General features: G+C 33.7%; 1 protein-coding gene across 4 annotated transcripts in view; it reads right to left on the bottom strand.

Annotated features, from left to right (window-relative positions):
• LOC124353766 (rab11 family-interacting protein 4) overlaps positions 1–14,188 on the bottom strand; it is a 224,922-nt gene that overhangs the window by 78,846 nt on the left and 131,888 nt on the right. For all 4 annotated transcript variants that reach the window (XM_046803760.1, XM_046803763.1, XM_046803764.1 and 1 more), the window contains one exon: positions 9,017–9,052. In XM_046803760.1, coding sequence (XP_046659716.1) covers positions 9,017–9,052 — 36 coding nt within the window. The remainder of the gene's footprint in view (positions 1–9,016; positions 9,053–14,188) is intronic.

Below are 14,188 nucleotides of genomic sequence, written 5' to 3'. Positions count from 1 at the left end.
AATTTAAAATGCCCGAACTTTACTACAATATGCTCCAAAATGAAATAATCCCAGCTATTCAAATTGCATCAGAGAATACTTTGATAATGTATGGTTTCAGCAGGATGGTGCTCCACCCCATTATGGGAGACAGGTAAGAGAGTATTTGGGATGGTTTCCTCATAAATGGATTGGCCGAAGAGGAGAAATCGAATGGCCTCCAAGATTCTCCAGATTTGTACACCAATCGATTATTTTCCTATGGGGTCATTTAAAAATCCAATGTTTATAGAAGAAAGCCTCATAATTTGGAAGACCTAAGAAACAGGATTATAGAGGAGATTGCTTTGATAACTGAAGAAATGTTAGGCAACTCTGTCGAATCATTTTACACAAGATTGGCTCATTGTCAAACCGTAGAAGGGAACACAGTTCGAACAATTGCTTTGGACACCAAATGCAGGTAAAACGTTTGTTGTAAGACTTTTCTAACAGCATACATTATTTTTTATTTGTAATAAGAAAAATCAATAACATAAGTATTTCCATAAATTGTACTGTAATAAAAACTGGCAAATTTGTGCTAATAGAACCCAGCTTAAAATGAAATTTTTGTTTTATTTAATTGAACATTTAAAAAAATGCTAAAAGATTAGTGTAACACATTTTGTGGCAAGAACCATGTTAAAAATTACATTGTTGAACATCAGTAAATTTTCAATACTAAAAAATGCTCTATTTTCTGATAGAATAATTCCTTTGAGATGCGGTTTGTGGCATTCAATTCAGTAAGCTATTACCTTTAAAATTATGTATCACAAGGTATAGGCTTCCATTAAGAATATTCACGATACCCTCGGCAGGACGTCCCCCGTTGGTGTGACATAACAAAACATTGTTCCAAAAAGTAGATGCCCAATCTCTATCACGATTGTAAGAGGTTTCAAATTTATATTTAAATTATTAAAGGATATATTTGGGTGTTTCCAGACATAATATACACCCTGTATATTTAAAAACGTTGTATTTTTAATCTGCAGTTTTTCAAAAAGTATGGAGTTTAAAATAATGTTATTAAATGGTTGTTAATGATATAAATAGAACAGTTTTCTAAAGATAAGTAAGTATTATTACTCGGTAAAAACAAGCTACCCATAAAAAACTAGTTTCAGAAATTTTCGTTTAAACATGAACTCATTCTCATCCCATATTTACAATGGGCTTTTTATGTTATTAACAAAAGCATTTATGGAAATTTTTTTGAAAATTTTAAACTATGTATTTTTTTAATTGATTCATACTCTGCTTAGCCTCAGTACTCACAAGATAATTTTGGTACAGAACAAATATGAAATCTTAAATGGTGAGATAAAATTTCTATCTAAAGTGTGAAGATTTGACATGGAATGACCATAATGCTCTGCTTGAATTATTTGTTCAGCAGCTAAAATACTGCCAGTGTTTTCCATTTGACATGGCACATTTATCATATTTAGTCACCAATGTACAAGTAATTTCAAATATAATAAAAATGCGAATGATATTACACTTAGTTCAATTTATTAGTATGATGTCCAACATTAGCAATTAAATCTTTTTGTAATTCATAAATCGTCAACGTGAGTATAAAAATTGAATTCCTAGTACACAAATACTCCGAGCTTCCGAACAACATTTTTAAATGTTAAAGGGAATGGGGAATTTTGGGAGTTGCTTAGATTGAATAATTTTAATTCTCATTTTAACCGAATTTAATTTTGACTTTAACTGTGTTATGTAATCATAAACCGTAATATGGAAGTGCTTTTTCATAAAAAATTAAATAAAAAATTTCAAATCTCCTTGAAGAATGTGTTGACACATTTTTATTTTCTAAAATTATGGGTTATAACCTTAGAACCCCCCCCAAAAGATCTAAACAACTAACGATTTTATTTCAATTTGAGTGACCCACTAGGTAATAATGGGGCGTAACACTAAAGGGCATAACATGCTTCTCCTTAAATTGGGGGGATTCAACAACTAATTTAAGCTATTACTCTAATTCAATTACATTTTACAGCTAGCAAAATTTTATTACAGCCATGGGAATAATATGGATTGGATAAAGTCCAGCATGTAAATCACATTTACAACAACCTCTATGAATTATAGTTGTGAATTATTTTACAAGTTAAATGTCCAGTTAAATCCAGTACACCCATGAACAGAAAATATCGGTATAGGAAATGTTTTAAGAGTAATCGCTGCCACTAAAAACGTGACTGATAATGTAAAAGGGACTGGCTTGCGACATGTCATAGCCTCTGATAACTACGGTCGAGCTGAGTTAAACACAAATAAACAGACGAACTGTTGGAGTAGGATCAGAGTACGAGATTCGCTCTGTCAACACAGGATTTTCCCCCCCCCCCCCTGGCTCGGAGTGGGAGAGGCGTTGGAGTTCAAACATATTGACATTAAGCATTTAACGATTCAAAGATCATTCATGTGCAAGCTTTTACTCTTCAGTGTGTGAACTGAGCTGTTGTTGGAGAGAATGCAATTTAAAATCACAGTTAATTCATTTTAGAACACTTCAAAATACAGGTGATTTGATCCTAGTTATTTTGAATAAAATCACATTAGAGAAAAGTGCAACTATTTATTTCTTGGGTATAAATTTGAATGAACATTTATGCTGTAATTCCCATACAGAAATTTTAGAAAAAAGACCGATTTCTGCTTGCTATATATAAATTTTTTTACAAAATATAGGGAGTTTTAAAGTTTTTAAAATGATATATTACGAGTGGTTCCACTCCACAATGAAGAATCGTAGTATAATATTAGGATGTTCATGTAAATTGCAGTATGTATTTAAATGAAAGAAAATCAGTACGCATATCAACGAAATTCAGCTCCAGGACACGACGTAGAATTTTATTTTTAAGGTACATATATTATAGTACCGTCACTTTATTATGTTTTGAGGTTTTATATATACAGGGTGTCCCGTAACTCCCTGGACAGAGGAATACCACATTATTGCTCAGGTCAAGACAAACATATTTCACCAAATGAACATAGGCCTCCGGTGCTTGGTTTCCCATATGTCTGCCTGTATGTGTTTAAAAAAAAAAAAATTAATACCTTTGAAATTATAAATTAAATTATACAAAATTTGGCTCAAAAGTTTACGATAGCAAGACTAGTTACTGAAAAAATATCTTGAAATTAACTAGTATGTTCAGAATGGCGGCCATTAAAACTTTTTAACTTTGAATATCCTAAAAACCAGCAATTTTTCTCGAGAACTACAAGAATAGCAGTTTTTAGAGGATTTTATCACAAATCTAATGACACCAAAATTATTTAAATCGAATAATAATTGAATAAATATATAATTTTATAATACGATTAAAAACTTTCTCTTAGATAAGACCTATTACTCAGTAAATGAATATCTAGAATCAGCCAATTTTGAAAGTGTGTAAATATTACCAATTGTTTATTGTAGGTTTTAAAGGTTTCAAACTATTGTAAATGGTAGTTAAACGAGGTACCGATTTTCTATTACAACATGTACAAGTTTATAAATGTTATGCGCTAAAAAATGATTTGTCATCATATCATCACATACTGTTTATAGAAACAATTTTTTTTTTAACTTGGTTTCGAGTAAGTTTCATTAATGGAAACAAGAGCTCAGTAAAGCAAAGGGCAACAATATTTACCTTTTCTTCTACGCGTTACGACAGGTAATGCCTAACTGAAAAAACGTCTCCAACAGCGTTCCCTTCTTATTAAGACTTTAGACCTTTTAGTTCTTTAAGACTTACGTGGTCGATGTCATGAGTAACATCAAAGTTTTCTGGTTCAAACCCTTTCGATAAGTTGGTTACACAATTAAATTCCGAAATATTTCTGCCACGCTTTGAAAAGCCATATTTTGTGATCTGTAAACCCGAAACTAGGTGTGAATATTTTTGTTAACACCTGTTTACTGCAAATGACTTTTCACAGTGATACCGAAATATTTCAGAATTCAGTTTTGTAAGCAGTGTTTCGAAGCGGTGTGATCCAGAAGGCATTACAGACTTCAGCAATTTTATCAACGAGCGCGGCTAATGTGTAAGTGATATGTCCATTTTTGATAGAAGGTGCCATTTTGAAATTTCACGCACTTAATGAAAAATACTTTTATTGATCACCCGGTTCTAAAAAGGTCCCGGGTGCATAATCTTACTTACAGTGGTTCATACTCTTGACAAGCCTTGCTTTATCGGTCAATCATGAGCTTTTCTTAATCTGTATTTTTCTGAAAGCGTGATGAAGATTTTTCAATAATTTACAATAGAACAATTTCTCCCGTTTATGTCGCATTTTAATAAAAGGATATTTATTATTACTTTTCAGACTCGTTCTGTGTGTACACAGAGTAGCCTTGGGCAACCGCCCCGCAAGTTGAACTTAAACTTGTAACGGTTAGTCTGAGAGTTCGTCAAACAGAGAAGAGCTCTCATCTTGAAACTGAAGTCGGCGTAGAACGGGTGATGGGAGGGGGGGAGGTGTGGAGGAACTTGGCTATTAAAAGTTACAAAGGAAATGTAACCTTAGTCAAAGGGCCACCCACTTCAACTCACTATGTACGTTGTAGGGCCATCCTCTTGTACCAGAACCGACTAGCTACGTTAGTTAAACTTCGCATTCTCGAACTTATATTTGCATTCCTTTGATGGCAATTCAAGCAGAGAACCCAACGAATAAGTAAATTTAAATTATCTTTAAATTTGAGGGTTACTACAATTTTTTCATAAAACGGAATATATACCTTTGTTCTTTTTTTGAAGTTTATTTTTGACGATGGAAGGATTGTGAAGGAAACAAAATTTATCCGAACATTTTCCATCGTCCGGAAAAAAAGAAAACCAAAGTATGAAACGGATCAGTTATCTGTAATAAACCTATGCGGAGTCACAGAATGGTTTTAAGAAGTTCATCTAACATGAACCAATAATAATAATAATAATTTTAAAAGGCCCATTCCTGCCCCCTTCCTTTTTTATAGCCGCCATCGTGTTTCTGCCGTGACGATCGCCATTAGCTATTGGGGTATGGTCGGTCGTAGGTGGTTGGTAGACGAATGCAGACGTATTGTTACCTGTATTCTGTAGTTCAGTTTAAATGACTAGTGTTGTGTATAGTTTTTTTTATAGTGCATGTTTTAGAGTTAGTGAAGTTGACACACAACATGGTGGTTGTGATTCCTGACTTAGGCGTGTCACAACGCTTTGGTATGATTTGTTTACTTTAACATATTTTGTAATTATGTATAAGGTTCGTTATTTACCTGAAGAAGAGATCAGATTGCAGATCTCGAAACGTAGTGTTGTATCTTTGGTTACAAATAATGTTTGACGCAGACGAAATATAAACTCAATTACACATTTTGATCCTAGAAAAATTGATAATAATATCGGATTTTACAAGCAACCAAGAGTAAAAGTTAAACACAAAATTGACGACGGTTTATTAGGAAGTGAACGGGTACATGTGATCCACCGAGTTAATAATATCCCAGGGGTCAACAGCCCCCTCCCACACAAGTAACTGCTGGGTGGTGTTGGTGTGTGGGTGGAGGGTGGAGAGTGGTGGAGTTGTCTGCTAAGTTAGTTCTCAGGCGTGAACCATCTATAATCAGATCGGTACAATGGTTCAAACTGAGATTTTCAAACTCATTTTCACATCTAAGTGGAGAGAAATAATTGAAAATCCGAGCATTCAAATGATTAGATTCACATTTAACACCGTTAACGCATTTTTCACTGATCACCCAACATTTGTTTGGTCAGAAATAAAATATATTAATTTATCATTTATTTGGTAAATTAATTATAAAATATACCTTTATCATTAATTTACTCGAACCCTGATGTTTAAAGACAAGATATAAACTATTCAAGTCAATTCATACAAAAATTGTTACAAATTTTAATTTTAAAATGATTTCAAAAATTTAAATAAAATACAAAAACATGTATTTTTAATTTTTTTTAATACAGTCATTTATAAAATTATTTAACAGCCTTCAATAAGTTGGCCGCTGTAAGTACGGGCTACTGCAATTATATTGCCAGTCAACATTTGAAGGTATCAAGTCGATTACATCACAAAAGAAAACAATAATGTTAAATCTTCAGTACCGTACTGCAAGTGGAAATGGCAAACTGTATGAATGGATTATTCCAAACTTTATAAATACTTTAAAGATTCGAGTTAAACATTTTACACTGTTTTTCCTTTTCTCACCAAGGGAAGAATTCGATTCATCTAAAAATTCCAAAAATCTTACATGTAGTAATGGCTTTACGTATTGATTGCTATTTTTTTAGAAAAAGGCCCGTGTAGTCTTTATGTAGTTGTAGTTTTTTTTTTTTTTTTTTTTTTTTTTTTTTCTCACGATAGGAAAATGCATTATGCACCGTCAGGGACAGGTGTTCGCCCTGGTGTGTGGGACTCTCACCCACTAAAAACCTACCGGTCCAGGCATTGGTAGTAGTAGTAGTAGTAGTAGTAGTAGTAGTAGTAGTAGTAGTAGTAGTAGTAGTAGTAGTAGTAGTAGTATTAGTAGTAGTAGTAGTAGTAGTAGTAGAAGTAGTAGTAGTAGTAGTAGTAGTAGTAGTAGTAGTAGTAGTAGTAGTAGTAGTAGTAGTAGTAGTAGTAGTAGTAGTAGTAGTAGTAGTAGTAGAAGTAGTAGTAATTTTAATTGAATATACACATAAACAGAAACATAAATCGTTTAATCAAAATAGAAGGCTTTCTTGATTTATATCCTAACAATCATTTAAGGTAGCATTCTGTTTAGTCCGTGATTGGTTGTTACTTTTTGTCTTAATTTAACACAGGTTAAAGGTAAAAATTAACAGAATATTAGTTTTCATTTTTAAACTCCTCAATAGTAAACGGAATTAATACGTTGTTTCCAATTTGTTCAATTCACGGTCATTCACAGACCAAACACAAAAATAAAATGCTTGCAAAGCTAAAAGTGAACAGACAAGATTGATTTGTTTTAATTGAAGAAAGGCGGCAACAAGCCTCACTCCTTTCTCGGTCTAAGCGATTTTCTCATTTTTATTAAAAATTATCTATCAAAACTACTTTTTTGTAGTAAATTTAGTTCAAATCATAATTGGGAAATATTCTTTTCTCTCTTTAGACAACAATAAATATTTAAAGTTTTTATTTTTTTTAATAACGTAGCAACGATTTATTTTTTAATTACTGGCCAAAACAAATTCAATTTGCAGGATACATAATAAGTTTATCCAACAAATTTACCAATATATCCAATTAATAATTCCGTTCAGTAAACCTCACACAAATCCGCTTCTTGCAATCGCTTTTCAAATATATTGTAGAACACTTTATTTTTCGCAATGTACATTATGAGCAGGACAACTATGCTTTTGTATTAACTTTTTGACACCCGTAAAAGTTTTTAATATGACGACGTAACAGTTTGGAAACATATAAACGCACAGTTCCGTTTAAAAATAACATACAGTATTAATAAAGCAATGGGCTGAAATCATTAAAGGACTAATTGCATTGTAATAAATTTCAAACAAAACGAACAATACTGGTGTACCTTGATATTCCGAAAATGCTTCATTCCCTTTTTTCGACAATGTGAGAAATGTGTAATATTGAAACTTTGACCATCTACGAACCAAATATTACATAGTAATGATAGAGAGAAACACCTTTCAGGGAATTAGTTTCATGTTGGTGCACGCTAGAACTGATTCACACATTTGGATTTCTAACGTCAAGCAACCCCTGTTCAAATTTTACGCAAAATCCACTGTCGCCATGTTCACAAAAGTAGCATCAAGCACCCGGCAGACGCTTGCCTTCAACCATCGAGGTGTAGTGTACGTAGATATTTTACAAAGTATTCACCTGCTAAAATGTTCCGCAAAATCATTAACGTGTGTTCACTAAGGTAGTATCAAGCGCTCTGCAGGCGCTTGCCTTCAACCGTCGAGGTGTAGATATTGTTCAAAGTATTCGCCTGATAAAATCTTCCGCAAAATCATTAACGTGTGTTCACTAAGGTAGTATCAAGCGCTCTGCAGGCGCTTGCCTTCAACCGTCGAGGTGTAGATATTGTTCAAGGTTCTGCACTAAGGTAGTATCGCGTTGCCTTCAACCGTCGAGGTGTAGATATTGTTCAAGTATTCGCCTGATAAAATTTTTCGCAAAATCAATGGCGTGTGCTTTTATAGTGGTATTAAACGCTGTGCAGGCGCTTGCCAATCGAGGTGTAGAAATTATACAAAGACATTTATAAAAAAAACCCTAAAAAATTGGATACAATTACTCACACAAGAATAGCTTTATATCTTGCTGGACAATTCATTTAGTACGCTTAATTCGTTATTTTTCCGTGCGTTTTTAAATATAAACTTATCACCCAAAGACCACGCACAGTTGTTTACAGTATAACATGCATTACACCTTATTAAAGAGTTATTACATAGTAATATATGGCTGTGATAAAACTTTAAAACAAGCATCTCCAAACTTGCCAAAAATCAAAAGACAACTCGGGTTTTCCGAGAAGTGTTCAACTAATCCATTCGTCTACTTAATTAAAATCGCAAACTAAGTAGGGTGGCGGGTGTTGCTAATGAAATTACGTGTGTAATTACACCCCCGAGTAGTATTCCTGGGGGAAATCACGCAACTTGTTGGAAACGAATAAGGAATATTAAATCTGTGAAGCTCATGATATATTCTTAGAATGGGACGTTTGACAAATTTTATGTTCCATGTGAAACCTATCAAAACCGTAACAAAACGTAAATCAACAGTATTGCCAAACTACAGTGCAATTACGAAGAAAACAAAAAAAAATATAAATAAAAATTAGAAAATCATTTTGTGATTTTTTTCTTCAATCATAACTAAAACACAAATTAATATAAATTAACTGTAATGAAACGTTAAAATAACTTTAACTAAAGAACAAAAGTATAAATTAACATACCTGGCTAAAGCGTTACTGCCCAATCGTTTTCCAGATCTACAAACAAAGAAACGAAATAAATAATGACTTAACAACACAAAGGGTCCATAATAAAATAATAAACCTTTAAAAATTTTAATATAGTTAAATATAACCTGAAACAAAATAAAAATTATCAAAACAGCAGAAAGATGCATCAATTTGCAACAAAATTCACAAATAAATATCTTTATATCGTTATTATTTATTAAAAAAGTAAAATATATGCACAAGCTAAAAATATTTGATAGCAAGATATTTATTTGCCATATTTCAATGTCACGATTTTAATCCTAAGCGGATAATACACATCTGGTACTAAACATGTTTATATTATTGTAAAACAGTTTTCAAAATGAAAAGCTATTGGTTTCGACTTTAGCTGTTAAACGTTATTGTTGGAACTATCTGAAGAGTATAAAGGTTGTAGGCGTTACCTATGCATATATATATATATATATACTCTTCCTAAAAAGTCTAAACAAAAACAGAAAATCCAGTGTTCATGTTTTAATTTTCGAGTACTCAGAACCCTTCATCAGAAACACACTGAATTATAAAACAGAAACAGAACCCAAGCAAGAATTAAACACATAACCAAAATAGAATTTTAGCAAATAAATACCATAAACAACAGGATTCCAATCAGCTGTATGTAAAATCTTTGTTAAATGTTTACATTGAACTAAAAATTGCATAAGAAAGAAAATAGAATCATCTTAGGTTCAACCCATCTGGTTGCCATGATTTTAAAATTAATTAATGTGCGATTTCAACATTTCTTAAATCTATCAGATTAGTATTTTGATTGGGATCTGGCTGTAAATGGTCAATTCCTTTTAGGACAAAGCATATATAATATATATTGGTATAGTTCAGAATCCACCTAAAGCATACGATAACTCGAAGGACGCAAAGACAAAGGACGGAACATAATCAGGAGTTAAAGAGTTTATATTAATTGAACTATAATAACTCAACTGCCTGTTCTACGTAAAATGCTGATCTTACAGAGTACATCTGTAGTATTAGTGTATAGTGACGCCGCAAAGACAGAGGACGGAACTAGGTCAGGAGTAGAAGAGTTAATAATCATTAAACTATAATAACTCAGCTGCGTGTTCTACGTACAATGCTGATCTTACAGAGTACATCTGTAGTATTAGTGTATAGTGACGCCGCAAAGACAGAGGACGGAACTAGGTTTAGGAGTAGAAGAGTTAATAATCATTAAACTATAATAACTCAGCTGCGTGTTCTACGTACAATGCTGATCTTACAGAGTACATCTGTAGTATTAGTGTATAGTGACGCCGCAAAGACAGAGCACGCAACTAGGTCAGGAGTAGAAGAGTTAATAATCATTAAACTATAATAACTCAGCTGAGTGTTCTACGTACAATGCTGATATTACACAATAAATCTATAATATTTGTGGCTGTTAAGGACTCAAAACGAAAGACGGAACTAGGTCAAGAGTAAATAACTTTGATATTGATTCTACAACAATAATTCAACTACCTGTTATGCGTACAATGCTAATCTTATGCAATACATTTTGTAGTATTTGTGGCTCATGTGGACGGGAAGACAAAGGACGGAACTAGGTCAGGTGTAAAAGAGTTGGTATTGATTGAAAAAACTACCCACTCCACTCTAGAATAACTCAGCTATCTTTTCTCCAGATGTACTGATCTTTTACAAGACATCTGTACAACACATCGCGTGTCAATACATATGCAGTAATTGTATAGTTAATTTCCATTTTTCGTATTTACCTGTAAACGTAAAGGTAAAAAATGCATGCCTGTGAAGTATCATGTCATATGTGAGAACTCAAATCTTTTAACTAGGTTAACCTTAGCCCAGTGTGTAATGGTAACTTTCAGATCATGTGCCATATAAAGGTACAAAAACCACCTAACCCATTCGAAGGGTTCGGTATTAATCGTTTTGCCTCTTGAAGAGCTTACTACATGGTAGATTCATATAGCTACTTTATTACCAAACAGCTGAGTGAACAATCAGCTGCATCGTGTGGGTTAACACATTCTGTGGTTTCATGTATACCCAGTAATACATTCAGAACCTAATCTATTTTTTAATTTATTTTAAATTTTAGTTCCGTCGTTTCAAATTAATGACACGTTATTTTGTAATGTATTAATAATAAAAAATCAATTTACATAAAAGTACTAAATTTAAAAAAAAAATCATATTCGTAATTTTATTTTAATATTCTAACACATTTAACGACACGTAAATCCAAACCGTTAAATTTATTATGAAAGCAGTCCAAGCGACTAGCAAACCTGATTATTTCAGCAAACTGTAGATCCGAGATACTTTGTTGTTATTACTTTGTGTTTTCGTTTTACTTCATTATTGTGTTTTAGGTAGACATCCAGTAAGTAATGACGAAAGCAATTATACTTGTTTAAGGTTTTTAACATCTGAATATTTAAATTCATATTGCAGATGCTGATCATATTCGTCACTCGTTCAAAGGTGGCGTCATTTTTAAGAAGAGGGAGTTGTCGATTATGTCAGTAGATTGGTTATAGGGAAGGAAATCTGAAAACCGAAAAAAGATTCATTACAAATGGACAACACTTGAGATGCAAAGGGTGCACACTATGAGACGTTAATTGTAAGGTAGACAAGTGCAGGTAAAAAAACAAAAACCAAAGAAAACCCATTTCTGAAATTCAATAGAAATAACTAATGACTCGCCGTGAAGAAATTCTAGACACTGCAGTTTAATCTGTCGCCTGAACAATATTAAAGGTATTATTATATAAAAGTAAGCATTTCAAAAATATTGCTTCCTCAGTGAAATTTGTATTATTACTGCGATAAATTTTACCATCTAATAACAAATTAATGTTAATAAAGTGATTTAATAAATTTGATCGTGATTTAGAATTTAATATACACTCCTTTCTTATCTACACACCTTCGCACCAGCCTACTGATTAATGAAATAACATGTGGTTTGTTAAATTAAAATGTAATTTAAATTTCAACTGGAAACTGTATGTTTCTTTCTTTTTAATTAAAGTGATGTAAAACTGTCGTTCCAGCCAAAAGACCTCACAGCTTATCCTAAATATGATCAATTCAGAAAACTCTATACCGTAATGAAAAATTGAGGATTAGGATAAGCCACTGCTCAAAGATATTTCTAGTCATCTGTTATATGCTCTTCCAAAACTTCCAATATAGTCCTTCAGGAAAAACCTTAATACTCAGAACTTATTCTGAAACACATTGTAGAGATTTATTTATTTTGTCCAATTCAGTCACAAGTATTTAAAACTATGTTGTGGATTATAGGTTGTTGCAACTGCAATCAGTTTAGATTATCCACTAAATTACTCTCCAGGTTAGCCTGAAAAGTAAGTTAAACTCCTAAACACAAAGTGTGCTATACTCGACAGGATGGTCCGTTTAAAGCTAAATGGAGCATGGAACAGGGAGGAGTATATTTTCCAACTTAGGACCCTAAAATACAATACTTAGTACAAGAAATTGCCCTTAAGTGGTAAAATATCGGTCTGGTAGTCTACTGTCCAAGGCAGTGGCATACTCTGGGGTGGAGAAGGGGTTGCATCTTTCATCCGTGAGGTTTCAGACAAGTGTACCAAAATATAATCGAAGAGGAAAATATTCTAATTGACGCTACTAATACAACAGTTGTGCTGACCAGCTAATTTATAGTCATAGTCATATACTTGAAGTGACCCACTACCACACAATCACACTGAGGCAATTGTTCACAGCTCGATCCGACGACCAGACCTAGTACTACCATTGTCGGGACATAGTGGAACACTAACAAATTCTGTCAACTGGCGCTGGCTACGAAGCAACCATCCGGGTTGTTGTGCTTTGGTGATCTTGTATTTTTGGTTAGGTTTCCATTGTCCATATTCAATCATTTTTTTACTTCATTTCTATTCATTTTACAACACAGTGGTTTTATAAAACGAGGGCACTCGCTGTGCTCGCTCGTTTCCACGGGCATGGCACTGGAACTGGTGGCGCAATCTATTTTTAGGTTCGAAAATACTTGTCGTGTTACACTCATAGACATTTTAGATAACTTCTCTGGATACAGAAAAAGTAATATTTGATAACATGTGCGCCTAAGTGTAATGTCCATTCCAAATTGATGTTGTCTGCGTTTATTATATCGGTATTTAGAGCTTGTAAAATTCTTAGTTATGTATCACAGGAACGTATGAATGTATCACAGGAATCACAGTTATGTGTGGGGAATGTACCCCTCTCTGTTCCGTGCGCAATTTAGCTTTAAACGGGCCATCCCGTCGAGTACTATGAGATATCCGGGTACTTTTGACCCGCCCCTCCCTCCTACAACCAGCCTTCCCATTACAAACAAAATTTTTATGTTTTGATTTTCTGGTTGGTTAATTCTTGAGGGTTAGATTTCCGGTCTGTACAATCCGATATATTGAGTTGGCACAACGTTGCCAGGTCGCACACTCCCCAGTGCAAACTTAGCGTGGACGTGGACCGCGAGTAACTTACTGTCAGTCCGCAATACGCTAGCTGCGATCATATAGCGCTTACAAATTTCCGGTCCGAACAATCCGATCTATTGAGTTAGCACAACGTTGCCAAGTCGCACACTTTCCCAGTACAAACTTAGCGTGGACGTGGACCGCGAGTAACTTACTGTCAGTCCGCAATACGCTAGCTGCGATCATATAGCGCTTACAAATTTCCGGTCCGAACAATCCGATCTATTGAGTTAGCACAACGTTGCCAAGTCGCACACTCCCCAGTACAAACTTAGCGTGGACGTGGACCGCGAGTAACTTACTGTCAGTCCGCAATACGCTATCTGTGATCATATAGCGCTTACACATTTCCGGTACGAATATTCCAATCCACAGACTCGGCAACTACGTAAAATGTTTAGTCCAATCATTTCAAATTTATCAACTACACTTACATTCACACTGTTTCAATTACAAGCATATTTAAATGTGGAAAATTCTGCAACAAACAATTTTACCTAGTGTTTAATGATTTTTTTTCACAAACAACGAGACGCTTATCATAGGAGGTTGACGATTGAACACATATTATGAAACATTCTAGATAAGCTTTGTTTATAAAAACGTC

The sequence above is a fragment of the Homalodisca vitripennis genome, chromosome 2 (genome assembly GCF_021130785.1).
Source record: "Homalodisca vitripennis isolate AUS2020 chromosome 2, UT_GWSS_2.1, whole genome shotgun sequence".
NCBI lineage: Eukaryota > Metazoa > Arthropoda > Insecta > Hemiptera > Cicadellidae > Homalodisca > Homalodisca vitripennis.
The sequence above is the reverse complement of the archived record's forward strand: the minus strand, read 5'-3'. Positions and strand labels throughout refer to the sequence as shown.